Here is a 27,241-nt window from a genome sequence, read left to right as displayed (position 1 = left end):
GCAGAGGCAGAACCAAAGGACAAAGCTGCAAGAACTCTTAGAACCAAGCAGAGAGATAGACCTCAACTAACCGGGCTATTTTGGAAAGAGAAAATAAACGTTTTTACCACATGGCTGCATTTTGGGTGATTATTACTTTCAACTGAAACTAAGACTGCCTCCAGAAAACCTCCCCAAGAAACCTGCTTTCTCCCAGAGAGAACCATTTTAAAGAACAAAATCACCACAAAAATCAATAAAAAAATTTAACCCCACTATAAAAAAAAAAAAAAAGCCAGTTATATATGTTATGGTAGAAAGTGGGTGAGGGCTGAAATGAAAAGATTTGAATTTTAATTTGTATTCTACCAGTTCTTAATTCTAAAATTCTCATGGCCCACCAGCCACCTTCCCACCCTGGAAAAAAATTGAGCCTTTATTCAGTTTGATGACCTGTTCTCCAAGATCACTAATTTAGGAAGGACCCCAGTCATGCTTCACCCCCTCTTTCCCACTTTCCAGCACCTCTCTATGGGCTGTTTCCCCCATTAGAATGTAAATTCCTTGAGCAAGGATGACTTTGTTTGCTTGGACTGGTATCCCCAAAGCTCAGCATAGTATCTGGCACAAAATTAGATTAATAAAATGCTTTATATACTTAACTTTCTGGATTACTTTATATAAGACATCCTCAGTTTTCTCATTTGTAAAACAAGACTGGACTAGATGCCCTCCTAAATTCCTTTCCAATTCTAAACCTCCAATCCTTTCTTTTATTCAGGATTCCCTGTATTTTTTTCCCTTTTAAAAACATGGTAGGTTTTCCCAGAAGAACAATGACTTCACAAAACTTTTTATGGCCCATAACAATTATGTAAAACAAGCTTCTTTCAGATCTTTTGATATTTTCAAAGTTGCTCAGCACAGGGTAACAGTAGGAGTTCTGGAGGTAGAACCCAAAGACATAGAGTCCTGGTCCCTTTATTTACCATCTGTACTGCCATGAGCACATCCATTCCTTCTGTTTCAGGCTAGAATCTTTAAAGTGTAGGTTTTAAAGGTAGATGGGACCTAGAAAGTTCAGAGGTTCCCCTCCTAATTTTATAGATATGAAAACTGTGGCCAAATTACGGCACAATAGCTCTGTGGATCAGTGCCATAAACAACTGTGAGAGACAGCAGCACAAGTGCCAGTCATCTATCCAGACACATCCCTTTCTCAGAGCACAATCGCCACCCCTTTCTTTCCTGTGCACATCACTGCACTGCTTTGGGATCTCTAGCCATCCTCAATCTACTCTATCATGTTCGAAAAAAAGCGAATGTTAAGACTGTACAACTGCTTTATTCTGGATTCAGGAGCATGCAAGAGAAGGCCTACAGCTTCCTTGGAGGCTCAATTCTAGAGGTTCTCTATTGGCTGATGGGGCCAATAAGGATAATTCTTTTTGTCCAGTCTGGTGTGAGGGAAGGCTTGGTTCAAATCCTCAACAGTCATCTGTTCAAAAGGAATTATATTCTTGATCTTGTCCATCTAGGAAAAGAGAAAACACAAGAAACAGTGTACCAGTGAGCAAGAACAACAATTAAAGGCCAGTGAATTCTTTTAGATGACAGGAATGATAGAAGGAAGATGGAAACAGTATCAACAAGAGGAATGTGAATATTTACGTCTTTCTGAAGTTCTGCAATCCTAGCATTCGAAGCTTTCACAAGTTCAGCACCAAATTTTATCTTTAAGAGATAAATAAATCATCATTTAAAAACCAGATAATGTCCAACATTGCCCCAAACCTGAGATTTTCTAGCTTCCTTGTAGCAGGCTTTTAGTGCTAAAGCAGACACAACTTATCTATAAATTAGGGACAATATTTTCATCATGCTTTTTGCATGGAAATTTTAAAAAAAATCTCAAAGCACTAGTACGATAAATGTACCAATATGTTTAAAAGGATTGTCCATATCTAACCTATATTGGATTACTTGCTGTCTACTGGAAGGGAGAAAAATTTGGAACTCAGGGTTTTGCAAGGGTGAATATTTAAAACTATCTTTGCATGTGTTTTGAAAATAAAAAGTTCTTATTAAAAACAAAAACTCTAAGTACTGTAGAAATGTGAATTATTTTTGCGTGTAAAATTATGAGCCTAACTAATTTTAATTATTGAAAAGTTGAGCTGAATGGTAGTCTAGCCTTCAAATAGGTAAGCAGACTCTTCCAATGTCTGTATTTTAAGACTCCAACACTAATGCAAACACAAGCAACCTAAAAGTCATATATTTGCGTGGTATTTTAGTCATATTCTAAACTTAAAAGGATACAGAGATTCACTCAGTTCTAGCTAATATTTGACTTGGGTCACTCCATCTCAGTCCAGACACTCAGATACTACACATTTACCAAATTTAGGGCAATTCCACAAAATTGAGTAATTTTAAACACTTACATCTTCCTGTTCTTCAGCATCCACTAGGGCAGTATATTTATCTTCTGGAACAGGAATCTTCAGCTCATTGTACTGAAAATACAAAGATAGAATGACAGTGATAGCCTGTACAATTGGTAGCTCAGAAAAGGTTCATAGCAGCCATTCCATATAGATGTTTCTCAAAAAAACAAAAAGCCCAAACCCCAAACACTATCTCTGAGGTTGAAAGACTTGAGTCCAAATTACATGTCTGATCTTGGACAAGTCAGTTAAACTGTGCCTTGGTTTCATAATCTGTAAAAAATTCAACAATGAAAGACCAAGAAAGAATCTCAAAGGTAAAATAAAGGCAATTATAGAATGGAAGAAAACCAAAAAGTCATAGATGCAGAAAGTATACAGACCTATATCTTAAGTCTAGTCCCACCTCTCACCCTATGCAGTCTACCTCTGTAAATCTCAGATGGTCAAGCAGTCTATGCTGAGGAACTCAAGAGTCACATGAAGCAATCCATTCCAATTTTAGACAGCTTTAATTCTTACAAAATTCTTTTTTTAAATATGAAAACAAAGCCTTCTTCTTGTAATTTTTACCTCCTAATTCTGCTGCCTGCAAATACAAAGAACAAATCTAATCATTTTATTACATGACAGCCCTTCAGATACTGAAGACAATTCAAACCTATTTTCTATGTTTCAAATGAAGAGATAGCCCTTCTTGAAACGAAAAATCCTGTGTATCTTGTATGTTCCCAAACGATACCATTCTATGCCTTTTTGTCCATCATCCCTTCTCTCATACAGTTTCTTCCTGTCTACTGATTGCATTCCTATAAAGTGTTTGCTCAAGTCTTTCTCAAGAAAAGTCCCTAGATTTGTCTATCTCTGCTGATTTTCATTCTCTCTCTCTCCTCCCTTTTGTGACTAAAGCTGAGAAGACCATCTACAGTTAAGGTTTCAAATTCTTTTCCTCTCTCTTAAGCATCTGCACTCTGGTTCCTGATTTTAGAATTAAATTGAAGCAAGTTCTCTTCAAAGCTACCATTACCAAATTTAAATCCTCATCCTTCTCTGAGAAGAGGGTCAATGATACTCTTCTATGTTTTCAAGAGACTGTGAAACTTAATCAACTTTCCTGGTTCTCTAAACTCTTTTCTGATCTCTAGTCTCAAATTTCCAACTTCCTGTACTCAATTAACTCCAGTAGGTCCCTATTAAATCTAGGATCAAATGTAAAATCCAATTTGGCTTTTAAATCACTTATATCCTGCCCCTACCTTTACACTCTTTTAAAACCTTAGTACCCTCTGAAATATTCTTATTAACAATGACCTCCTTGCTGTTCCTTTAACTAGACACTCCAACTCCATGTATTTTTTTTTTTTTTTTTACCATCTGTCCCTCATGCCTCCCTCTTCATCTGCTTCCTGGCTAACTTGACTTTCTTCTGGACAGCTAAAATGTTGCCTTCTACAAGCAACTTTTCCTGGTCTCCCTTAATGGTAGTGCCTTCTTGCTAGGATTTTCTCCAATCCTGAACATAGTTGATTTCATGCTGTCTCCCTAATTAGAAAGTAAGCCCCTTGAGTTTTTGCCTTCTTTTCTATCTTTAGCACTTTGCACAGTGCTTGCTACATTGAGGTGCTATGTTCACTGACTTGACAGCTGTCACTTCAGCCTCTGAGTTTTTTCTTCTTCAAGCTAAATATCTTCAGTTACTTCAACCAATGATTTTTTGAGTTTCCCAACAACTAAGTTAATAGTCTGTACAAAGAGAAACAAAGAGCATGGCTTTATTGATTTGTTTCTGCTTTTAAGTGACAATAATATAAATAAAACTAACTTTCCAAGCTGTTACCAGTTTTCCTGTTTCCTCACTCAATTAATATGAAGTGTCAATGAAGTTTTAATGGTGACCTTACCTTCTTCTCAAACTCATCCACGAGGCCAGGCTTGGCTATATTCTCCTTGTAATAAGCCCAGTTGATTACTTGTGGCTTCTCAGGCAGGGCAGTCAATCTTCCCAGAAAGAAAAGCAAGAGTTAGGACTAATACACAGCAACCAAAGAAAATTTATGTTTCCTATTCTCTTGCATAAATCAGCCTAAAAATACTACCACACCTGGTCAGATCACAGAGACCACAGAACTAGGAGCACTTCAATTCTGATTATGCATACTCTTTAGCTTTCTCTCAGGAAGGAAGGGAAATGGCACTTTTATAGCATTCCATTACTCTTTTTGGAGTCTCTTCTACTTACCTAGAAGTAAGATATTCATTATGGGATTTCAAGGCATTAGCAATGGCTTTCTGGTTTTTAGGTATGATTTCCCCAAATGCTGCCCAATCAATAGCTTTCAAAGCAAGTTTTCGTCCAGCCATCTTGGAACTGTGGGAAATTTAAAAAAACCAAACAGGTTAGAAAACAAAAGTGCACATAATGATGTAATGAATATAAACTCTTTGAGATGGGGAGAGGAGTCTGTCTTTTTGTGTTTTTATTCCCAACTCTTAGCATAAAGTACATGGTATGTATTTAATAAATGCTTTATCTAATAATTCTAAGTGCAAAGAAGGCCATTCAAATTTTTGGGAAACAGCATCTGGAATTTTTTTATTTAATATGGACTCATTCGATATTTAACAATAATTTCCAGTCATAAATTTATGATTCTGTAAAAAGGACTTATTTAGCCAGACCAAGAGAATAAGAGAAACATGGCAAGGGATCACTTCTGGAGATAGTAGAACAAGAGAAAAATAAGATTAAACATTATTAGAAAGAACTGATGTCAAATAAAAGGCTTCTCCTGAGGGAGAAGGTGAAAAGTAACGTAATGCAAGTTTCTTTCAAAAAAAAAAAAAAGCAATCCATCTTTTTTGTCTTTAATATACCTGAATGGGTTCAAGGGAAGTCTGCTGGGAGTAAGGGACATCTACCTAAAATCTTTTTAAAATTCTGGAAAGCAGAGCATAGAAAAGGAATTGCATAAAGAAAAGCACCTCAATTTTCAAATACCCTTAGTCCACAGGCAATGTTAGAGCTACAGAGTTAAGAAATGCTAGACTGGAAAGAATTTGGGGGCGGAAAGCAGACACTCGCTCAAGGTCACGCATCAAGTCAAGTCTGGCCTCTGCTCTTTTAAGGTTTCATTGACCCTTGTCTCCTATTGCTGGCTGACAGGCGGAGCCCGGGAGGCCCGGGAAAATGCACTACGCTCCCTCAAACCACACCGCAGAGACCCCGGTGCGCATAATGTGGGGCACGGGCGGGGGGCTATTGGGAAAGCCGAGAGGGGAGGCTGGAAATGCCAAAGCGAGCGAGTGCGAGGAGTAAAGAAGAAAAAAGCTCCACGAACTCACCTTCAGCGACCCCGGCGGCGTACAGCTCGGGACAGAAAGCAGCCGGAAGAGCGTCACCGGAAATCGCCTTCCAACCAATCCCTTTACGGAAGAGGCTTGTCTTCCGTTTGCCGAGACCAATGGAATAGCAAAAGGGTCCCAGAGACCCCGCCCCCTAGGGAATGGGGGAGTTCCCGGCTCCGGCTGGGGCGCGGCCCCCTCTTTCCTCTGCCGTTGGGCCGGTCCGGCTCTCCCCGCCTCAGAATGGGAATGGGCCGGCCCGGGTATGCGCGGGCAGGAGGGGTCCAAGATGGCTGAAGTGGACTTGACGGTGGGAGGGGGCGGCCTCGGGGACTGCCGCGGCCCGGCCAGTGCCAGCCCCCGCAGCTCCTCCTCCTCCGCCGCCGCCGCCGCCTCCACGGCTTCCTCCCGCGGCCACGGCCGCCTAGCCGCCGCCACCACGGCCTCAGCTCTGTCATCAGCGCCGCAACCTCCGTCGCAGCCCGGGCCGGGGCCGCCCGAGCGGGCGGGGGGCGCAGGGCGCTGGGTCCGACTCAATGTGGGTGGCACGTACTTCGTAACCACCCGGCAGACATTGGGCCGGGAGCCCAAGTCTTTCCTGTGCCGTCTCTGCTGCCAGGAGGACCCGGAGCTGGACTCCGACAAGGTGAGCCCCAGCCGAGCCCCCGGCCCCTTCCTCCAGGATTCTCCGGTCACGCCCTCCTCCCTCGCTCCCCGCCGGCACCTCCTTGCGGCTGCCCATCCTCCGGACTCCTCTGTCATTCTTTTCCTTCCCATGGTCCCCCCACAACCGCCTCTCTCCTGCACCCCACGGCCTGTCTCCAGCCCTTCCGTGCCCGGACAACCCCGTTATACACTCCCTTCCATCGTCAGCCTCAGCCTCTTTCGTTCCCCATGCCTCTCCCATGCACTCCAGGGGAGTGAGCCGCTCCCCCTGCGCAGCCCTTTCTTCTTCCCATTTGCTAATAATGTCCCTAAACCGCTTCTTTCGTGCCCGAAGCACTGCACCCTCTCCAGTCCGGAAGCATTTTAGTGACCACTGCTGTGTGCTATGTATGCCTTGGGTATACAGAGAAAGGTCAAACAAACAAAACAACCCCTGCCCCTGGGAGTTCACAATCTCATGGGGGAGAGGGTCCATGCAAACAAATGTACGGACCAGTTGTTTATGAAAATAAAGCGGAAATCATCAGAGGGAGGGCATCAGACTTTTGAAAGGGCTATGGGAAGGCTTCTTGTAGAAGGTGGGAGTTTAACTTTAGATAATCGATAGGGAGAACATTCTGAGTATGGGGGACGGCCAGAGAAAACTCCTGGAGCTGAAAGTGTCTTGTTTATGGAACAGCCGGGATGCCAGTGCCATTGGATCAAAGTCTGTGTGGTGGAGATTAAGGGGTGAGAATGCTGGAGGGGTAGCAGGGACAGCATTTTGTATTTGATCTTAGAAGTGTTGGGCGGCCCCGGGGTTCATTGAGGAGGGAGACGACATTATACCTGAACTTTAGGTAGATCACCTTAGTGGCTGAGTAGAGGATGAATTGGGGTGGAGAGTTTGGAGGCTGGCAAGCCATCGGCATACATTTGCAATAAATCAAGTAAGAGCTGCTAAGGGTCTGCTCTTGAGTGGTCAGGAGTGTCAGGAGAGAAAGGGGCACATATACCAGCACAGAAGTGAACTTGACAGACATTTGCAACAGATTGGACATGGGGTTGAGAGAGAGAAGTGGAGGATAACACACGTAGGTTACTAATAGGGAAGTTTGGAATTGGAGCAGGTTTTGGAGGAAAGATAAACTCCTTCCCTATGTCTTAGGCTGCCGTATCAGCTCTTTCTCCTCTTCCCTTTCCTCCAGGTTCCCACCTCAGCCGATTCTCTTCCCTATACCTCTGGCTCCATTTCCCAGCCACTCCCCTGACCCCTCAAAGGTAGTGCCTACAATGTACACATTCACTTACCCCAGGATGCTGCTGCACCAGACATTCCGCATATCACATGAACACAGGTATATTTGGCTGGACAGGGAATCATAACCTGAGTTAGAAATCTAGGCCTGCTGTTTGCTTTGAGGAAAGGCAGAATCTCTTGGGTCATAGTGCTCTTACAGTTTAAAAAAAAAAAAGGGAGGATTAAAATAAATGATTTCTAAAGGCCATTCAAGTTTTAAATCCTATGATCCTGAATCCTTGCTTGTCATCTGTTTTTTTTTTTTTTCTTTCTTTCTTCATTATGAAGAGTATAGCCTACTGGGAATTAATTTTTTCCTTAAAAGAGGTTCACAGTAAATTGTTTCTTCCTCCCATTCCTTTCAGAAAACTTTTCTCCTCAGTGCACTGCTGCCATCCCATCCTTAGTACTTGGAAACTAGTTCTCTTCTGGATCCCCTTCCTTCAAATGTACTTCACCTTTCTCCATCCCTTCATATTCATCTTCCATTCTTGCTCTCCTTTAAGCAGTCTCCCTGTTTATTGTTTCCTTTCTTGCTGCCTACAAACCTGCCCATGTCTTCTGTCTTTTTCTATGTTAAATTCCTCTAAAAACTGCCTATATTCATTTAAGTTTTTATCCCTCTCCTTCTTTTAAATCTTTTTCACTGACTTCTGACCCTACTATTGAGCTGTTCTCTCCAGAGTTATATCTCTTTCTTAACTATCCAAACCAGTAGCCTTTTCAGTTCTTAAACTTGTATTCTGCATATTGATCTTAATCATCTCTTTGGGGTTCTGCTCTCTTTGTTCTTCTCCAGCTTATCTAACTACATCTCAGTCCCTTTTGCCTCATCTTCTCTCCTCTCTCCCCCGCCCTTCCCCCCCTCTTTTTCTCTCCCTCTCTCTCCTGTTCTCTCCCTCCCTCCCTCTCTCTCTCTCTCTTTCTCTCTCTCTCTCTCTCTTTTTCCCCTCTCCCTCTCTCTCCCTCTCTCCCTCTTTTTCTCTCTCCTCTCTCCCCCACCCCCCATACCCAAACCGACTGTTCCAAAGTTTTGTCCAAGGCCATCTTTTCTGTACTCTCTCACATACTAATCTCCTTGGTTCCTATCAGTTCAGTTATCTCCATGTAAATGGTTCCCAGAAAGATATATATATGCATGTATATGTATATATGTGTGTATATACGTACGTGTGTGTGTACATGGGTATGTATGATAGTTGTTTAATATATGACAGTATTGATAATGCTGTACAATTGATTGATCATTCCCTCCCTTTTGTCCACATAGTAAACTTAGAGCTGAAATTGGAAAGGTTCTTAACAAATAAGACTTAAGGTGGTGATTCCCAATCTCAGATCTAATTTGAGTTAGTGATCTATTTCTGTATCAGAATCATGAATAGTACAGCTAGAAGAGACCTAAAAGAAATTTAATTTAATCCCTTCATTTTATAGAAGAGAAAGTTGAACCATAGTAAGTTGAAGTCATTTGTTCAAGATTACATACCAAGTTAGTAGTAAAGTTAAAATTAGAACCTAGATATTATGATTCCTAATAAAGATATTTTCACTAAATCTAAATATAGTCCTAGATTGGTATATTAAGTTTGGGAAAAGAAAAAAATAGAGAAATGTACTATCCTTCCTAAGTTATGAAGTAGAAGTCTAGATATTCACTTTGGGACTTAATGGTCAGCTAATATATGAAGAATGGAAAGTGGGAGAAAGGTTGGGATCTCTGGCTAGGAGGATTGACTGCAGGCATTTATTTATGTATTTCCCTGATTCTGGTTCACTTTCATCAACAAGCTGAAGGGATAAGTGTAAACCAAAGTCTTCGGGGAATATTAATGTCCTGAAAGGAGGTTATTCCCCAAATGAATGTAAAGTGGGAACAGGATAGGGGATGTGGAATCACGAAATATTGATTCTCATCTCTAATTTTGAAGTGTAATTTAGTTTCTTTTATTGCTTAATTTTCCTATTTGAAAATTCTTTCCAGATAGATTAGAAGTGTAATAGACTGTTATGTCCTAACGCTTTGGTATACCTTCTAACATCCAGCATGATTCCTTGCTGGAATTAGGCACTCAATAAATAGTTGCCTTGATTTTATTTTCTTAACTGAATGATAACATCTAATACTTCCTAAATGAACTAATGGTAATACCTGTTCTATTTTTAAGATATTTGGGAAAAATTCCAAAGCCTTCTTTTTTCAAGCAGGTCCTTTTATTCAACCTAAATTTCCCTCATTGCAATATAAGTCAATTTTTTGTTCTTATTTACATGGAGTAAACTTGGAGCGTCTAGCCAAAGCCTTGATTCTTCTAACTTTTCTCAGGGCATGTGGTTGGATTGTGTGAGATTGTTATTGCCAAGCAAACGTTACCGAGTATTGGCCTTGAGCTTAAAAAAATGTAAAAACCTAGGCAAGGGTTTTCTTAGAATCAGAAAGATGACTTAGAAACATTGAAAAAATTTAAAAGTGTCCATCCCAGACAGATCCTATAGTATTAAGCCTTTCTTCCCATGCTTTCTTCTAACATATCTTTTAGAAGAATTTTTATTACCATCAGACATTCTTACCCAGTATGCTTTTGAACTTTTATCATGTAATTCAAAAGCTGTCATGCTATAGGATATAAATACACTAAGACATATCTTAGTTTTCTAATCTCATAGTATTATAGTCTGTCCCTGAAAAAAAACAAAAACAAAAAACTATGCAATTGCCAAAGGTTTAGGAGTTAAATCTGTTGTCTAATTCTCATTATGCTCTGTGAATTTTTAAAGTATCCTCACTACGATGGACCTTAGTTTTTCCTTATTATTAGTAAGATGAACCCATTCTGCTTTAACATTCAGTGACTTTGGAATCTTAATGAAATTTTTCTGACTGGTGAAGTGGATGGGTTTTGTGTATTGGCAGGAAGTTGAAATCCTTCCTTAGTTAATTTTAAAAGTTCTTGAGATACTATTCTTATACTTGACTGACAGGATGAGACAGGAGCCTATCTGATTGACAGAGATCCAACCTACTTTGGTCCTATTCTAAACTACCTCCGCCACGGGAAGCTCATCATTAATAAGGAATTGGCAGAAGAAGGTAAGAAACCACTGCTAGAAAGGTAAGAACAGGTATTTTTCAGTTTGAGTTTTGTTATAATAGCTAACGATTAATATGGCACTTTATGGTTTGCAAAGTGCTTTATATGATCTAACTTGATCAACTTTGAATACCCTATGAGTTATAGGTTGATTCCACCTATCTTCACACTTTGAGATAAATGTTCACTAAGTTTATGAAAAAGCAAGCAGGAAGTTGCTATTTATCAGATCTTATCTAAGGGAACACTTCTGTGTTTAGTCTTTCTCTTTAATGGTAAAGAAAATACCTAATTATATTTGCATATGGGTTTAAAAGGTTTCCCTAATTGCCATCTTTTTTTTTTTTAATAGTCCTTTCTAAATATGATCATATCCCCAGAAAAGTTTATTTGATGGCAGTAAGCATGAAAACTCACACTAAGTAATATTTTCCATTTTTACTTTAATTTGCCACTAAGTATGTATTAAAATAAAATCTTCAATCACTTTTTTTTTAAGATTCTATTTCCTGTGGGAATACTGCAATGTTGCATTTCCAATGTATTTTATTCTGAAAGTTCATTCGTTATTGCTGTATAGTTTTAAATTTTTAGTGAAGACAAGATTCTTTAGCTAATCACTTTTCTAAAATAATTGGCTCTCTTTCTCTGAGAACATCTAGTAGAAGATTAGAGACTGCCCTTCAATTCAACAGAATCCAAATTTTGGGGCATTGTTATGGGATGGGATTCTGAAAAATGTATTCTAACAGATAGTCCTGATGCATATTGCTGATTGATTCTAAGTTGTTCATCCTCACACTAAACACATTTTTCTCCAATTTTATTGTTCTGGCAAAAATGGAGAGCCTTTCTTTTGGTTGGTTTATTGATTAGATTTTTTTAATCCATCAAATATTTTCAAGTCTGAATGTATGAAAGATCTTTTCTCCCTTTTGGACAATATCATAGATTTAAAAATTATCTCTTTAGCCATCTGTTTCTGGAAAGATCAGGATTTGTCCAGGATGAGAGTAACTAATAATAGTACAAAGCACTTTTAAAGTTTGCAAAATATTTTATAAATCTCTCATTCTGTCCTCAAAACAATCAACATGGGACATAAGTGATATAATTTTCTTCATTTTATAAATGAGGAAATTGAGGCAAACAAGTTATGCCACTTGCCCGGTCACACAACTAATAAGTGTCAGAAGCTGAATTTGAATTTACATCTTCCTTCATTCTTATTATCTAGCTGCCTCTAAAAACCTCAGGAATTTGAATATATCTTCCATCTTAAATATGAGACACTACTTAATGATGGATTATAGCATCAGAACTGTAAGCCCTAGATCTCAAAAGCCATCTGGTCTAGTTCCCTCATTTACAGATCTGGAAATGATGTTACCACTTGAGAAACAAATTTGAAAGAAGGTAACTAGAGCACAAATGTGACATGATAGTAGTCAGTAGTAGTAGTAGGGAAGAAAGACTAGAATCTTAGAAAAACAAAAGTTCATGAGCAAAGTTGAGTGAACAAAGCATTTTGTTTTGATTGCTTATTTTAGGTGTCTTGGAAGAAGCGGAATTTTACAACATTGCATCTCTTGTGCGACTGGTTAAGGAAAGGATACGGGACAATGAGAACATAACCTCACAAGTAATTTGTTTTAAACTTTTATGTGGAAAATGTCCCAAATGACTACGTTAGCTATTTCTGAGTGTGGAATAAAAAGGGTGATATCCTGCTTAAAGAGAAAATAGCTCAGCATACAGTCAGTCTACATGGAAATATATCTTAAGTCTTTAGAGACAGGTCAAAAACACAATTCTAAGATTAACTATTCAAAGTGAGGAAGTCAAGGGGGAAAAAAAATCTGCATAGGAAAAGAAAGCCATCAGAAAAAACCTGAAAGAAGGAGGGATAATCACTTTTAATAAGGTTATAGTAGGGCAGACCTCAAGGATCTTTTAACTTTCAAAACCTGTTTCTACTGATGGAAAAACGTCTTAGAGAAAGAGAGAGAGGTGGGGAGGGAGGGGGAGTATTTTCTAAATGGCACTTTCACAGCCATTACCATAGCCTTAAAATTTTTTTCTTTGTGTTATTGTGGTCATCCTGTAAATTGTTCTCCTGGTTCTGTATAATATATATGTATCTTTCTGGTTTTCTCTTGATTTGCCATATCTTCTTATGGTGCAATAATATTTCACTAATTATGAACTGCAATTTAGTTAATGGTTCTCCAGTTGTTGGCAACTCACTTTGTCTCCAAATCAAGCAGAGTAATTTCTTTCTTCAAAGTTAAACGTTGGTCATAAACACATTTAATTATATTTACTTAATTGCCAGAGATCACAGTATAAGACAAAGAAGGGAACAGCAGAGATTGAAATGGATAGAAAGTGTTATGGAAACTATGAACATGAACTTAGCCAGACTTCAGGATAGTGGAGAAAGAGGGGCCTGATATGCAGTATTCCATGTGGTCACAAGGAATCAAATATGACTGAAACACAACAGATATGCAAATACTTTGATCACAGACTGATTTGTCTTAGGGTAGAGCCTTCACTTATAATTAAAATAGACTTTTTTCTCCTCAGTGCCTCTAGCTGATTGTTATGTTAGAGCAAAGTTCTATTGTTGTCTACTATTGTTTTTTTCTGGCCAGGTAACTTAAAAGTTGTCTCTTTCCTGGTCAAAGATGAATCAGACAGTGAATCTTATGTACCAGATGTTTTCTTTTGTAAAGTAACAATCTTTACTATTTGTGATAGATAAATAATGAATGTTATTATCAAGATTTTTAAAAATTTTAATGATCATATTTCAGTGTAATTGATTTTCTTAGTAATTCTTTGTATTTTATGCATATAAAAATATTCTGAGGCTTTACCACACTTCTATCCTAGGGATCCATGAAACTCAGAAAAAGCTAAGAACCTTCAGTCTCTTAGGTGCCCCATCACTTTCAGTAACACTTTCCCAAAGAGCTCTCAAAAGCTTATTAGCTCAGGATTCTGATGTTATAGTCAAGTTCTTTGAGGTTTTCCAACCATAGTAGCTTAACATTTCCCTATTAGCTCATTCTGGGGAGCATCATATTATTTCTGTTGAGATCAGGAAAATAAATTATTTCTCCACGTTTTAAAAGTTTCATTGGTGGGTGAGTTAGTATAACCTAAGAGAGAAATATAATGGCCTTTTTAAGTCCCTAGTATATGACTCAAAAAAATCTGTTTTTATTTATTATTTATTGATTGTAGGGCCCAGTGAAGCATGTGTACAGAGTTCTGCAATGCCAAGAAGAAGAACTTACACAGATGGTCTCTACTATGTCTGATGGTTGGAAATTTGAACAGGTAATAGTTTGGCATCTTGAATTTTGTATGATATATCTGTCTAGATGCTCAAACCTTTTCCTACACTTTCTCAGTTCTGTTGATAACCTGGTGACATAATTACATCTGGGCTGTGTCTGAAAGTAGGGCCCTGAGTATTTGAAAGATTTGCTGAATCAACCAGTAAGCACTTTTTAAGTACCTATTATATGCCAAGCACTGTGCTCAAGAAATTGTATTAAAAAAAAAAAAGTCCTTGTCCTTAAGGATCTCATCATATAGTAATGGAAACAAATGAGTTTCTATATATGACATGTATAGTGCAGACCTCAAATATTAGATCATCTTATGGGGAAGGCACTAGCAATGGGACAGACAGGGTTAGGGTAGAGGGGCAAGAAAGGCTTTCTTTGGCAGATAATCCTTGAGCTGAGTAAGTTTCCTCCCATCCCTAGAAAAAAAGGGAAAACATTTTATTTACTATACTACTTTCATATAGACAGTGGAATTATTTTTTTCTTTCTCATAATCCCAAGTATTAAACATTTAACTAGTGCTCTGTTCAGTAAAACATGTTAGTTGCGTACAATGTGAAAGGGTTTAATTTTATTGAAAAATCTTTAGTTTAGTTTAGTCAGTCTACAGGCATTTGTCAAATGTCATATTATGGACCAACCACTGATGCAATGAGAATAAAAAAACAAATGGCCATTCAATGCCAATCCTTTTGAGTATGTCAGAAACTTACTGGTTTTTTTCCCTTAAGGTGGCAGAATTGTCCAACTTTACCAGCTTCTCCCAGAACAAAAAACTATTTCTTAGAATGAAGTGAACAGAGAGAATTATTTTGTGTGCATCACACTTGTTTTCAAGTACAACTTATCAGGCATGACTGTTCAATTACCAAAATGTCCATTTTTCTTCCAAAACAAAATTTTCTTAGTTGAGCTTACTGTATCCTTGAATTAATTCAGTGATCCTTCTCTCCACTTGTAGAATTGTTACACTTAACTTTTCCTTCCATAATCAGTTCTGTCAACTTTATTAATTTTCTGTTAAAAATTTCTTAAGCATCTATTATGTATAAAGTTATATTCTTAAAGTCCTTGCCAGACATATTCAACAATCACTTTTTATTGTACCTGCTAATTCAGCTAGAACAGAGAATATATGAAGAGGCATAATGTGAAATGTCTAGGAAAATAGACTGAAGTCATATGTGAGAGTCATTAAATGTCAAAGTTGAGGAGTTTATATTTTATCCTAGAGGGATTAGAAAGTCCTGAAATATTCTCAAGCAGAGTTATGATATGATCAGGCTTGAATTTTAAGAATATTAAGTTGATTGATGAAGGAAGAAATTGGAAAAAGGGAAGCCAATTATGTTATTGCATAAGTCCTGTTAAAAGTTATTAACAACCTGAAGCAGGGCAGTGACTGTAGAGAGAGATGCAACAGATGTGAAGTTTAAATTGTCAAGACTTAGCAGCTGACTGGTTCTGGGAGGTGATTTTGAGTGAAGAATCGATAATGATTCCAAAGTCATGAACCTCAATGGCTTGAAAGGTCATATGCTCCAACACAAATAGAGAAGTTTGGAGGAGGATCAGGTTTAGGGGTAAAGATGGTGAATTCCACTAGAGTCGTGTTGAATTTGAGATACCATTGAATACCAAGACGGAATTATGTAGCAGGGAATTGATGATATGGAACTGGAGTTCAGCATACACTAGAGCTAAATATATAGATGTGGAATCCTTTGTATAAAAATAGTATATAAATTCGTGACAATCAATGAAGAGAGGGAAATAGGAAGCAAAAACTTCTCTGTGGATCTTTTCCTTTAGGAAAGGTGTAATAAAAAAAGAAAGAAAGAAAGAAAAATCTTCTTTGAAACCCTCTGAAATCTGATTTCTGACCTCATAATTTAAATAATATTGCTCTCTCCAAAATTACCAAAATTATTAGCCTTTTTATCAGTCCTCATCTACTTGACCTTTCTTTACTCTTTAACCACATTACCACTCACTTTTTGTGAAGACTTTCCATGTCTGATCACTTCTGTAGTCTTCTTCTAAGTAACAACCACTAACCATAGGTGCTTCCCAAAAGACAATCTCCTGCGCCATCTTCTCTTTTTGTTTTGTTACTTTCTTATTTGTTAATTTCATTAGGTACCATTGATTGAAGTATCTAAGCCAGTTCCAGATCTGTTGAGACCTAATTTCTATTACCAGCTGCCTCTTGGACATTTCAAATCGGATATCCTGGAGGTAGAAAGAAGCCACCGTCTTCACTCTCTCCATCCCACATACTTCCCTGATGTATAGGGTGATTATGATCCCAATTGGGATCTGCTAACCGTATTTCTGGTCAGCTGAAACTACTCCTGCAGTTTCTATTCAAATAGAAACTTTGGAAGGTTTCTCCTGTCCTACTCCTTCACAGCTGTACCCCTAATTAGTCCCCTCTCCTCTAGTGAGGAGAGAGAATTCAAAATAGACCTAAGTTCTCCTCCCAGCCCGAGGGCCCTTGGAGGGGCTAAAGGAATTCAATCCTTTCCTTCTCTTTCAGGTACAAATTCAGTTTTTGGCACCTCGGTCTTGGACACTTAAGGTGTCCAAATCTTTCAACCACAACCATCTGCTCTTCTAAAAGCCCGTCCCTATTTCTGTTTTCACTTAGGATCTCAACCTCTGAGGTTGAGTCTTTAGTGTCTAGTCATTTGCTATATCTGACTATTCCTTTCTCTTGCATCTGTCCCATTTCTTGCTTACTACCCTAGTTGAGGATCTCATCCCTTTTCACCTGGTATTACAAATAGTCCTCTCAATCAGTAAATTCCAGTGGTCTCTTATCACTTCTAGGAACAAATAGAAACTCCTCTTCACAACCTGGCTACTTCCTGTCTTTTCAGTCTTTTTAACACATTACTTCTCTCCATAAACCCTATGGTCCAGTTTTATTGATTTATTTTCTATTCTTCATACATGCTGCTCATCCCTTTTTTCCTTGTCTTTCCTCCATATCTGTAGTACTATTTCCTCCTAATCTATTCCTTATAGACTCCCCGGCTTCCTTTGAGCCTTAGCTGCAATGGCATCTTCTTCTAGGACTTCTTAGTTGCTAATGCCTTCTCCTCTATGGCTTCCTTCCCTCTATTCTCTTTACCTTGCATTTATTGATTCATGTATACATTGTCTCCCTATTAGAATGTAAGGTTCTTGAGGACAGATTGTTTGCTTTTTCTTTGTGTCTCCCAGTGCTTATTATCACAGTGCTTGGTATAAAGTAAGTACTTAAGAAATGCATGTTGATTGATGGATTGTGAAACATTCGTCTAAAGAAAGATATTACATGTTAGCTTTATTTATTTATTTATTTATTTGTTTTTACTCTGGGATGGAGAAGGCAAAATATTAGTGAGCAGTCTTTTTCAGTCCCAGCACTGCTGTGGAATCAAAGTTTCCTAACTCTCAGCCTAGTGTGTGTCTCAGTCAGTTGTCTTGTTTCCAAACTCACCTTCTCCCTACTGATAGTTTCCTGCTCAGAATGTAATTCACTCTAAAACTTGGAAGCACATTAGTCTCTGGATCAAAGATTTACTTGGTACTTTCCACATCTCATCTTAGCTGTTTCTGTGGTATAGTTCCCCTATCAATTCTGCACATAGAAGTTTTGACTGAAGATAATAGCTATTATTATTCATAGTTTCTCACAAAAATTTTTTTGTTTCATTCCTTATTGTTTGATTTGGCATTGATAATATGATTTTTAATTATTAGGATTGTATTTCTATTGATTTCCGCCCCTTCCATCCCCACTTTTGTATTTGTTGGCTTCATTGGAGACTATTCTCTGATCAGCTACAGAGTTTCTGTTATCAACAAAGTGATTTGGAATTCCAGGAGTTCTTTATCTTTTAGAAGGAAAGCTGTAATATATGTTCCTAAAGATGGAATATTCTTGTTAAAAGTTTATGTTGGATTTTGCTGAATAGATATACCCATGAAGGTTGTGTCAAAAGATAGAAAAATGAATCTTGACTTTGTATATTCATTCTGCCCTTCTTTCTTTTCTCAGCTAATAAATATTGGATCTTCCTATAGCTATGGAAATGAGGATCAGACAGAATTTCTCTGTGTTGTCTCCAGGGAGCTAAATAACTCTACTAATGGTATTGTCATAGAGCCTAGTGAGAAGGCAAAGGTAAGAAACTTGGCCACTGGGGGAAGGAAAATTGTTCCTGATTCTACCCTAAATCTGTCATGGTCTTTAATCTTAATTTGCAATTATCACTCCTCCTATTTCCTGCTAGCATTGGCTTTGCATTTTTACCTGCATTATGGTTCCTCAGTTTTTTTTAGACTAAACACTTGGACTTACCTTTTTACTGTTGAATGAGGAGTAATTAGAAATTATGAATTTGACAAAGTAGAATTTTTTTTGCAGTTCTTTAAATAAGAGTCAATTAAAAACAAAACTTCTGTTTAAATATTAAAAACTGACGATTCTGACATACTCACTAGAAAGCATCATACTTTTTTTGAGTACTGATACTCTTTGAAATAGCACACTTAACTGTTTTCTCCATAGGAGATATCTTCATCTTTTTTACTTTTTCTCCTCAATTTTTGTTCTTATATTAATATATTTATTATACTTATAATGGTTTATATAGCATGCCCTGAAGCTCAGAGACTGTTTCAGGAGAATTAAGTCAATTAAGTCATTGTATTTAGGCCAGATAATAACTTATTGGAATCTTCAAAAACTATTTTATATATGTGCCTCTCTGTCCAGAGCAAAAAAAAAAAAAAAAAAAAAAGCTACCCTTCCTTCTGGTCTAGAGATCATTGCACATGCTGTACATAGATCTGATATGGTGTTGGCACAAGGCCATGCCAGGGTCTTCTTAGACCCTGACCAGTCTCTGTTATAGCAAGTGATCAGAACTAGTTAATGATGCTTTCTCGAGAACATTTCTTCATGTAATAATTCTAAAAAAAAGGATTGTCAACAAAGTGGAATGGGCTGCCTTAATCCTGACCTTTGGCTTTAAAAATGCTAGATTTCCAGGGTAGATAAATGTTAGATTTCCTGCTCTGTAATCCACAGTTGAGCATCCTGAGGCCTAGAGGGTAGATTTGTGGTTGATGAAATTTGACTCTCTTTTTATATCATTGGTCTACAATCTCTATTAAATGATTGATTTCTTATAATGAATATACAATATAGTATCTTTCCCTGAACCTCGAAAGACCTAGTATCTTAAACTGATAAAAATATCTCCCTATCCTAAAAATTGTTCTAAATCCATGGCATGAGCCATCATGAAAACTACTCTCAAAATTAAGGTTCCCAAGGCTATTATTGCTTCATCAACATGCAGATCTTAGACCCATTTTGAATGGTTGATAAACAACAAAATTTCAACCACAGTAGTTGGCGGACTTGAGAATAGCTTGCCCATCAAATTGTTAAAGTGGAGCTTATATTCTATCCAGTGAAATCAAGGCTTCTGCTGTATCCTCCTCCTATATCCTAAGTAGTTAAACTGTTCCTCAGAGGCAGCTTTCTCTTTACACAATTGGCCTAGCAGTTTCATTTTAATAATAGGCTGAAACCAAAATTAAAATCTAACTCTTACCTCATCCTCTTTCAGATTCTTCAGGAACGAGGCTCTCGAATGTGAACTAAGAATCTGGATCCACTGAAGTCCTGGACATCTATTGGGTGGTCCGGCAGAGCATCTCTCCAAAGTTCAGCCTTGCTCTTGTACAGTAACTGTGCTGAGGCAAGGCAAAGCTGAACCTGGCTCACCAGTGGAGAATCATTCTGGCCAAAACCAAAGGATTCCCCCCCTCCTTCACTGTAGGAAACTTTAAAAAGCAGATGAGACTCCTACCTAAAGAGTTCTTTTTCAGAAACCTGCCTTTGTTTTCTCAGCCAGGGCTATAACCAATCTTTACAACAGGTGTGCCAGATTTCTAGCTGGCATCATTACCAGGATCTGGGGGAAGGGGAGGACGAGGACATATATATGCCAACCTGTACTCCATAAATGGCTGGATCAGGTGAAAGGCAAGCTTCCTACCTGGGGTTGCCATGTTCTCACTCCAAGGTTTACTAAGTTGGAAATTTGCAGCTACTTGGAATCACTTTCTCCTTCCTCTTTCCCCTCTACCCCCCCATTTTTTCAAACGGTTACAGTAGATGCAAAGAAATCTAGCACAGATTGGCAACAGAAAAACATTTTTAAAGGAAAGTTGATTTTTGACACTGAAACATTTCATCTTTGCTTTACATGTCAATTTCCCAGTTTTGAAGTTGGGTTCTAAATCAATTTGAGGAGAACCTGGATTAAAGAGTCACTGGGATTAAAAGATAACCTTGCTTATACTGTCTTACATCACTTAAACTTGCCATCTTCCCACAGGAGAAGTGAATGGACCCATCTTTGGGTAAGAGGAATACTGCAGCTCCTTTTTCCTCATGTCCTGCAAGATCCCAAGCAGTCCGGCTGGTTTGGTTGGGATTGTGAGTGCTTGCTAGCACTTAGTCTGGGGCGCTTCGTGCTGCCTTGTTCAGCTTTTCCTTGCTTGCCCCTAATAGTGAGGATACTCCTAAGGCCCTGCTATGTCCCCTGCATTTGGCTGTAGAAGGTGCGAGGCAGTCTTTTGTTCTGTACTCTAGCTGTCCAACAAGTAGGCTACTTAACCAGCAGATAAATGAAAGTTTCTATTTGAGTATTTCAGCTGCCTCTGCAGCCTCCCTCCACACCCCATAGATCCTGTCTCCCTCTGCTGCTTTATGAGCTCCCTGGCAGTAGCTGGGGCAGGACTTGGGGGGAGGAGGAGAAGTTGCCAAAATTGTTGTGATGTTGCCTTGTGTTGTTGCAAAGTATTGTTAACTTCTGTGACCGTCTTTTTGGGAATGCCTTGAATGAACGTGCAATGTTTGTATATGCCTCTCTTGGATTTCTAATTTTAGCCAATAGGACTCATGGATGCTTCAGTGACTCTGTACCATACTAGTGTATGTATTTATTTGGATGGTAGTTTGTGAGGTCTTGCACTTCTCCTATGCCTCCCTTGGACACCTGTCATTTCTCTCCCTACAGTATCATGTTGTTTAATCCCAAACTATTTGTTTGGCTAGGATGAGAAATTATACTAAAGTCCTCTGTTAGGCAGTAAGCAAAGGAACTTCGTCTGGGTCTGTTTCTGGCATTTCCAATTACTGTCTTTGAGTATATAAGAGGCCAAATATTCCTTCCGTTATCCCTGATGATGTACAGTGTTATGGTGTTTTACTAAAGATATGCACAAAGTTCTCCTGGGAAGCATAAGTTGGTATCAAGTTTCTGACTGAGTTGACAGGTTTTTGGGAAGCACTTTCAGACCCTTTCCCACTCTGTTAACATGTTCCCAGGGAGAAGTTTTTTCTGTGGGACCAGGGCAAGTTTGGGACTGGGCGATTTTTTGAAACTGTCCACTGCCAATTGCCTTTTGAACTTGTGATGGGCCATTGTTTAATTGGCCTAACTGTCAGATTACCTAGTCTGGTCCTTCTTTGTGCCCCTTTTCCTTTTGTATGATCTGGTAACTTGTATATCTTGACTGAACCTCAGTACTACTTGGGGTATGTATGTCATTTATGCATATAAAACCAGGATTGGTAACGTAAAACTCAGCCCTTATCCCAGTACCTTTTTTTTTTTTAAATTATTTTTTTTTATTTCCAGTACCTTTTAATATCAAAGAAACATCTAAATCAGAAGACCCATAAGTGCTGAAAACAGCCCCATAAGATGTATTAACATGAAACACATCATCTCTTTCAGAGGAGAAAAAAACACAGTGTAAAGGTAATAGGAAGGCTTGCTGTGTTAAGAGAAAGTTGGCTGGATGTCAAAAAAGGTACTACTCAGCTGTTAACCACAGCAGGCATGTCACCAGAAGAAAGTCCTCATTCGGGGTCCTCTGCCTGAATTCTCTGTCTTTATGTTTGGAGCTTCAGATCTCTTGTTTGAGGATGTTATGAAATCAGACTATTTGAGGCATGCCTAAGAACCAGCATCCTATGATAAAGACAATGGTTATGGGGTACTCCAATCCAGCACCCAAGCCTAGGGACCTAAAACACAAGGTTTCAGATGAGAAGAGTGACTGGGGGATTATCTGAACTGGCTATTAATAGGTAAATAAACTAAAATTTGGTTTAAAAGCCTGTCAAATGTCGTTAGAATAGACTATGTTTCCCATTTAAGATTATTGAGAGATAGCTGCTACCTTGTGACTTGTGCTACCAGGTGCTTGAGAAATTAAGTAGTGTGGGATGAGGTCCCTGCCCTCAGGATTCTTACAAGCCAATTGGTATTTAGCAAATTTTTTTTGCTATAGCTCAATACCATTAAAAATGTTTCCAAAAGTTTTAGAAATTAATCATAATACCCTTCCAAATTCTAAAATTAATGCAACAGATGATTTGATTGATTTGATTTTTACAACTCAAGCTACAGTGAAAAGTATTTTATAGAGGCCCTTTATGAACCAAGTTTATGTGCTTGATTAAAGCACTCTCTCACAAGGAGAATTAGCCTTATCCTAGGAGACTTACTTATAAGCTTGGTCCAGTTTCTCAAGTTATCCAGTCTGGTCAGCGGTACTTAGCACAGCAACATTGAGAGATGCACCCTCTCTGCCATTTTGTTTCCCTGTTAGCCGACATGTGCTAATGAAATTATCGGGTCAGTGCAATGAAAGGGCTGGTATCTCCATAAGGAGGTTTCCTGAGCCTGGGTGTGGAAGGAGTGTCATTGTTTTTTTTTTTCAAGTTCTCAAAGGCCTAATCTGTTTTTGTGGCAGTGAAATGGGGAGGGGGGGAGGTGTGGAAAGGCCCAACCTCCTCTAAAGTGTCTTCATTTCTGCACATTTTTAACTGATCTCAGGGGTGACATTGAAGTGCTGGGGAGGAGGGGCCAGAGATAACAAGAGAGAAAGAAAGGGGCAGCACCCCAGCAGGGACAAGACTCCCATGCCCTCCAGTGTCACCTGCAATCCATGTGTGATACTGTATCTGTCACTTGTTGGTGCCCTTTGCTACTGTTAGTGTTTAACATTTGAAATGCTGTGATTTTTTTGGTCAATAAAGACAGTTAAAACAAATTTATGAATCTTGCAATTCCTGTGTAAGTGTGCTTTTTAATCCTTTCAAAGTGACTGCTTTTTTATCAAAACCATTGGTTCCAAGTAGATTCTGGGATAAAATTCTTGGCACCATACTGTTTGGTCCTTTTTAGATATAGGTGATAATGTTATGTGGACTGAGCTGGAAAGTAGTGTCCAAAAACTTGAAATTTGTCACTTCAACCATCCCTGTCAGCATGCCAAGAAAATGTTGAAACCCAGAAGGCAATAAACTGCTTAAGAGGGCCTGAGTAGCTTGCCAGTTGTACCCTCTAAAGCAAAGAAAGTAGATGGGACAAATCCCCCAAGCCACAGACTTCCCTAGCTCTATCCTGTGACTTACACTATGGGAGAGAGAAGCAGGAGTCCCTCATTTCACAAATGAAAATATAAGTAATCCTTATTCTTGACTTTTGCAGTCTTTTAACACAATCACTCCCTTACCTTGGATACACCATTTTCTTGGTTCTACTCTTCAGTCTATTTGTTGTTTCTTTGTCCAACCTGAATACTTCCTTGATCATCCCTTGATTCTTTTCATAATCTTATCAGACCATGCTGGGCTTATTTCATCATAAATAGTCTTTCTCCCTCCCCTTTCCCCTATTCCATTATTTCTCCATTCCTATCAAAATGATTTCCCTAAAGTACAATTTGACCATGTTATTCATCTACTCAAACTCCATGGATTTCCATGTTAGCTCCAGGATCCTCTAGCTTTTAAACCTGGATTCTTTTCCACCGCACCTCCATGGATTCTGCATTGACCTGTTACTTGTGATACTCCATGCATTTGCATTGATTCCCTGCTGTCCAGAATAATATTCTTCCTCTCTGTGAAATCCTAGCTTCCCTTGCTTCCAGCAAGACTCAGTTCAAATCCCACCTACTAGAAGCCTTTTCTTTGAACCCTTCCCCATCCTCAGTGCCCTCCCTTTGAAATTACCTTTTTAAAAAATTACCTTGTATTACCTTATTCTTTTTTTATAATAGTTTTTTATTTTTCCAAATATATGCAAAGATAATTTTCAACATTCACCCTTGCAAAACCTTTGTGTTCCAAATTTTTCTCCTTCCCTCCGCCAGTCAGCAAGCAATCCACTATAAGCTAAACATATACAATTTTTATAAACATTTCCATATCTGTCATATTGCACAAGGAAACTGATCTAAAAAGGAAAAAAAGGCAAGCAAAAACTACCACCACCAAAAAAAAATACTATGCTTTGATCTCTTTAGTTCTCTTTCTGGATGTGGATGGCTCTTTCTATCACAGGTCTATTGGAATTGACATAAATCACTTCATTGTTTTTTTTTTTTTTTTTTTTTTTTTTTTTTTTTTTTTTTTTTTTTTTTTTGCAAATATAATAAGATTTAATGACACCTTTCTCTATATCAACATTTTTCATCAGCAAAGTAGGATGAAGAGATTAACCTCAGGTGTACTATATTATAGGATCATAGATTAAGAGCTGGAAAGAACTTGGAGGCCATCTAGTAAAAAATCTCCTCATTTCCCAAGTAAAGAATTGAAGCCCAAAGACATTAAGTAGTTTCCATATACTGATACAGGTAGGAAAGGCAGAGTTAACATTTGAACCCAGATCATTTAATTACAAATCCAATCCTTTTTTTGCTCTACCATCCTGCCTCCCTTCTTATAGAATCATCAAATTTAGAGTTACAACTGGAAATTTTTTTTTTTTTTTTTTTTTTTTTAATAAATTTTATTTTATTTAATAATAACTTCGCATTGACAGAATCCATGCCAGGATAATTTCTACACGACATTATCCCTTGCAATCACTTATGTTTCGTTTTTTCCCCTCCCTCCCTCCTCCCCCCCCCCCAGGATGGCAAGCAGTCCTATATATGCTAAACATGTTGCAGTATATCCTAGATACAATACATATTTGCAGAACCAAACAGTTCTCTTGTTGCACAGGGAGAATTGGATTCAGAAGGTAAAAATAACTCGGGAAGAAAATCAAAATTGCAAATAGTTCACATTCATTTCCCAGTATTCCTTCTTTGGGTGTAGCTGTTTCTGTCCATCATTTCTCCAATGAAACTCAGTTAAGTCTCTTTGTCAGAGAAATCCACTTCCATCAGAATACATCCTCATACAATATCGTTGTCGAAGTGTATAATGATCTCCTGGTTCTGCTCATCTCACTTAGCATCAGTCCATGTAGGTCTCTCCAAGCCTCTCTGTATTCATCCTGCTGGTCATTCCTTACAGAGCAATAATATTCCATAACGTTCATATACCACAATTTACCCAGCCATTCTCCAATTGATGGGCATCCACTCATTTTCCAGTTTCTAGCCACTACAAACAGGGCTGCTACAAACATTTTGGCACATACAGGTCCCCTTCCCTTTTTTAGTATCTCTTTGGGGTATAAGCCCAATAGAAACACTGTTGGATCAAAGGGTATGCACAGTTTGATAACTTTTTGGGCATAATTCCAGATTTCTCTCCAGAATGGCTGGATTCGTTCACAACTCCACCAACAATGCATCAATGTCCCCGTTTTCCCGCATCCCCTCCAACATTCATCATTGTTTTTTCCTGTCATCTTAGCCAATCTGACAGGAGTGTAGTGATATCTCAGAGTTGTCTTAATTTGCATTTCTCTGATCAATAGTGATAAATCACTTCATTGTTGAAAAGAGCCAAGTCCATCAATTGATCAGCACACCATCTTGTTGGTGTTTACAATGTTCTCGTAGTTCTACTGAAATCAGCCTGCTGATAATTTCTTAGAACAATAATATTCCATTACATTCGTACACTATAATTTATTTAGCTGTTCCCAACTGCTAGGCATCTACTCAATTTCTAGTTCCTTCAACTACAAAAATGGCTGCCACAGACATTTTTGCACATGGGTCTTTTTTCCTTTTTTTATGATGTCTTCGGGATATAGACCCAGTAGAGACACTGCTGGATCAAAGGGTTTGCACAGTTTTGTCATTTCACAACTCCACCAGCAATGTATTAATGTTCCAATTTTCCCACATCCCCTCTAACATTTATTGTCTTTTCTTTTTAGCTAATCTGAGCGATATTACTCTTTAAATTGCTTCTCTCATTCATATGTGAGCTTCTAGAGTTCAGATACCATATTTTTGCCTTTCTTTGTATTCTCTCTTAGCAAAGTGATTGCCATGTAAGTGCTTAATATAACTTCACTGAGGGGCCCAGGGTAAAGAAGTAATTTGCAGTCTATACATCACAAATTATAATTGCTACCTGGACTCATAAGGGAGTATTTAAAGAGAACATCCTGATATTTGGTGTGAAAATTGTTTTGAGATAAGATACTCATATGAATCCCTTGCAGATATTTTTTTCAAGTACTATAATTTTCCCAAAGCAAATGACATAGTATTCCTTTGATACCATCATTCATTCACTTTGGTAACAAAAAAATTTTTTTAATGTTTAAGTAAAAATATATTTTTCCCATGTTCATAGGTTGAGAACTGGAAGGAACTCTTGGTATGATCTAGTCCAATCTCCTGTCTCAAATGCTTATCTATAACCACTCTTCTCTAGTAGCAAAGAACTGGAAATTGAAGTTTTAACCATCAATTGCAGAATGGCTGAATAAGTTGTGGTATATGATTATGATGGAATACTTTTATACTATAAGAAATAATGAGCAAGTGGATTTCAGAAAAACCTGGAAAGGCTTACATGAATTAATGCAAAGTGAAGTGAGCAGAATCAGAAGAACATTATATACAGTGGCAGCAATATTATAGGATAACCATCTGTGAATAACTTCTCTCTTCTCTGAAAAACAATGATCTTAAAACAACTCTGAAGGACTTAGGATGAAATAGGCTATTCTTCCCCAGAAAAAGAAATGATAGAGTATGAATACAGACTGAAGCATACTTTTT

At 38.3% G+C, this 27,241-nt stretch overlaps 2 protein-coding genes across 2 annotated transcripts; one reads left to right on the top strand and one right to left on the bottom strand.

The window, feature by feature from the left end:
- Positions 1 to 1,308: 1,308 nt before the first annotated feature.
- ATP5PD (ATP synthase peripheral stalk subunit d) lies at positions 1,309 to 5,865 on the bottom strand. Its single transcript, XM_051995140.1, has 6 exons — positions 5,772 to 5,865; positions 4,669 to 4,797; positions 4,331 to 4,427; positions 2,427 to 2,498; positions 1,651 to 1,713; positions 1,309 to 1,513 (listed from the first exon to the last, which is right to left on the bottom strand). The coding sequence occupies exons 2-6, from the start codon at positions 4,788 to 4,790 to the stop codon at positions 1,382 to 1,384; spliced, it is 486 nt and encodes a 161-aa protein (XP_051851100.1). The 5' UTR covers positions 4,791 to 4,797; positions 5,772 to 5,865; the 3' UTR covers positions 1,309 to 1,381.
- A 74-nt stretch (positions 5,866 to 5,939) lies between these two features.
- On the top strand, positions 5,940 to 23,305 carry KCTD2 (potassium channel tetramerization domain containing 2). Its single transcript, XM_051995139.1, has 6 exons — positions 5,940 to 6,417; positions 10,699 to 10,807; positions 12,359 to 12,450; positions 14,061 to 14,156; positions 18,219 to 18,344; positions 19,801 to 23,305. The coding sequence occupies exons 1-6, from the start codon at positions 6,037 to 6,039 to the stop codon at positions 19,828 to 19,830; spliced, it is 834 nt and encodes a 277-aa protein (XP_051851099.1). The 5' UTR covers positions 5,940 to 6,036; the 3' UTR covers positions 19,831 to 23,305.
- Positions 23,306 to 27,241: the final 3,936 nt, after the last annotated feature.

This window comes from Antechinus flavipes, chromosome 4, assembly GCF_016432865.1.
Source record: "Antechinus flavipes isolate AdamAnt ecotype Samford, QLD, Australia chromosome 4, AdamAnt_v2, whole genome shotgun sequence".
NCBI classification, from domain to species: Eukaryota; Metazoa; Chordata; class Mammalia; order Dasyuromorphia; family Dasyuridae; genus Antechinus; species Antechinus flavipes.
The sequence above is the reverse complement of the archived record's forward strand: the minus strand, read 5'-3'. Positions and strand labels throughout refer to the sequence as shown.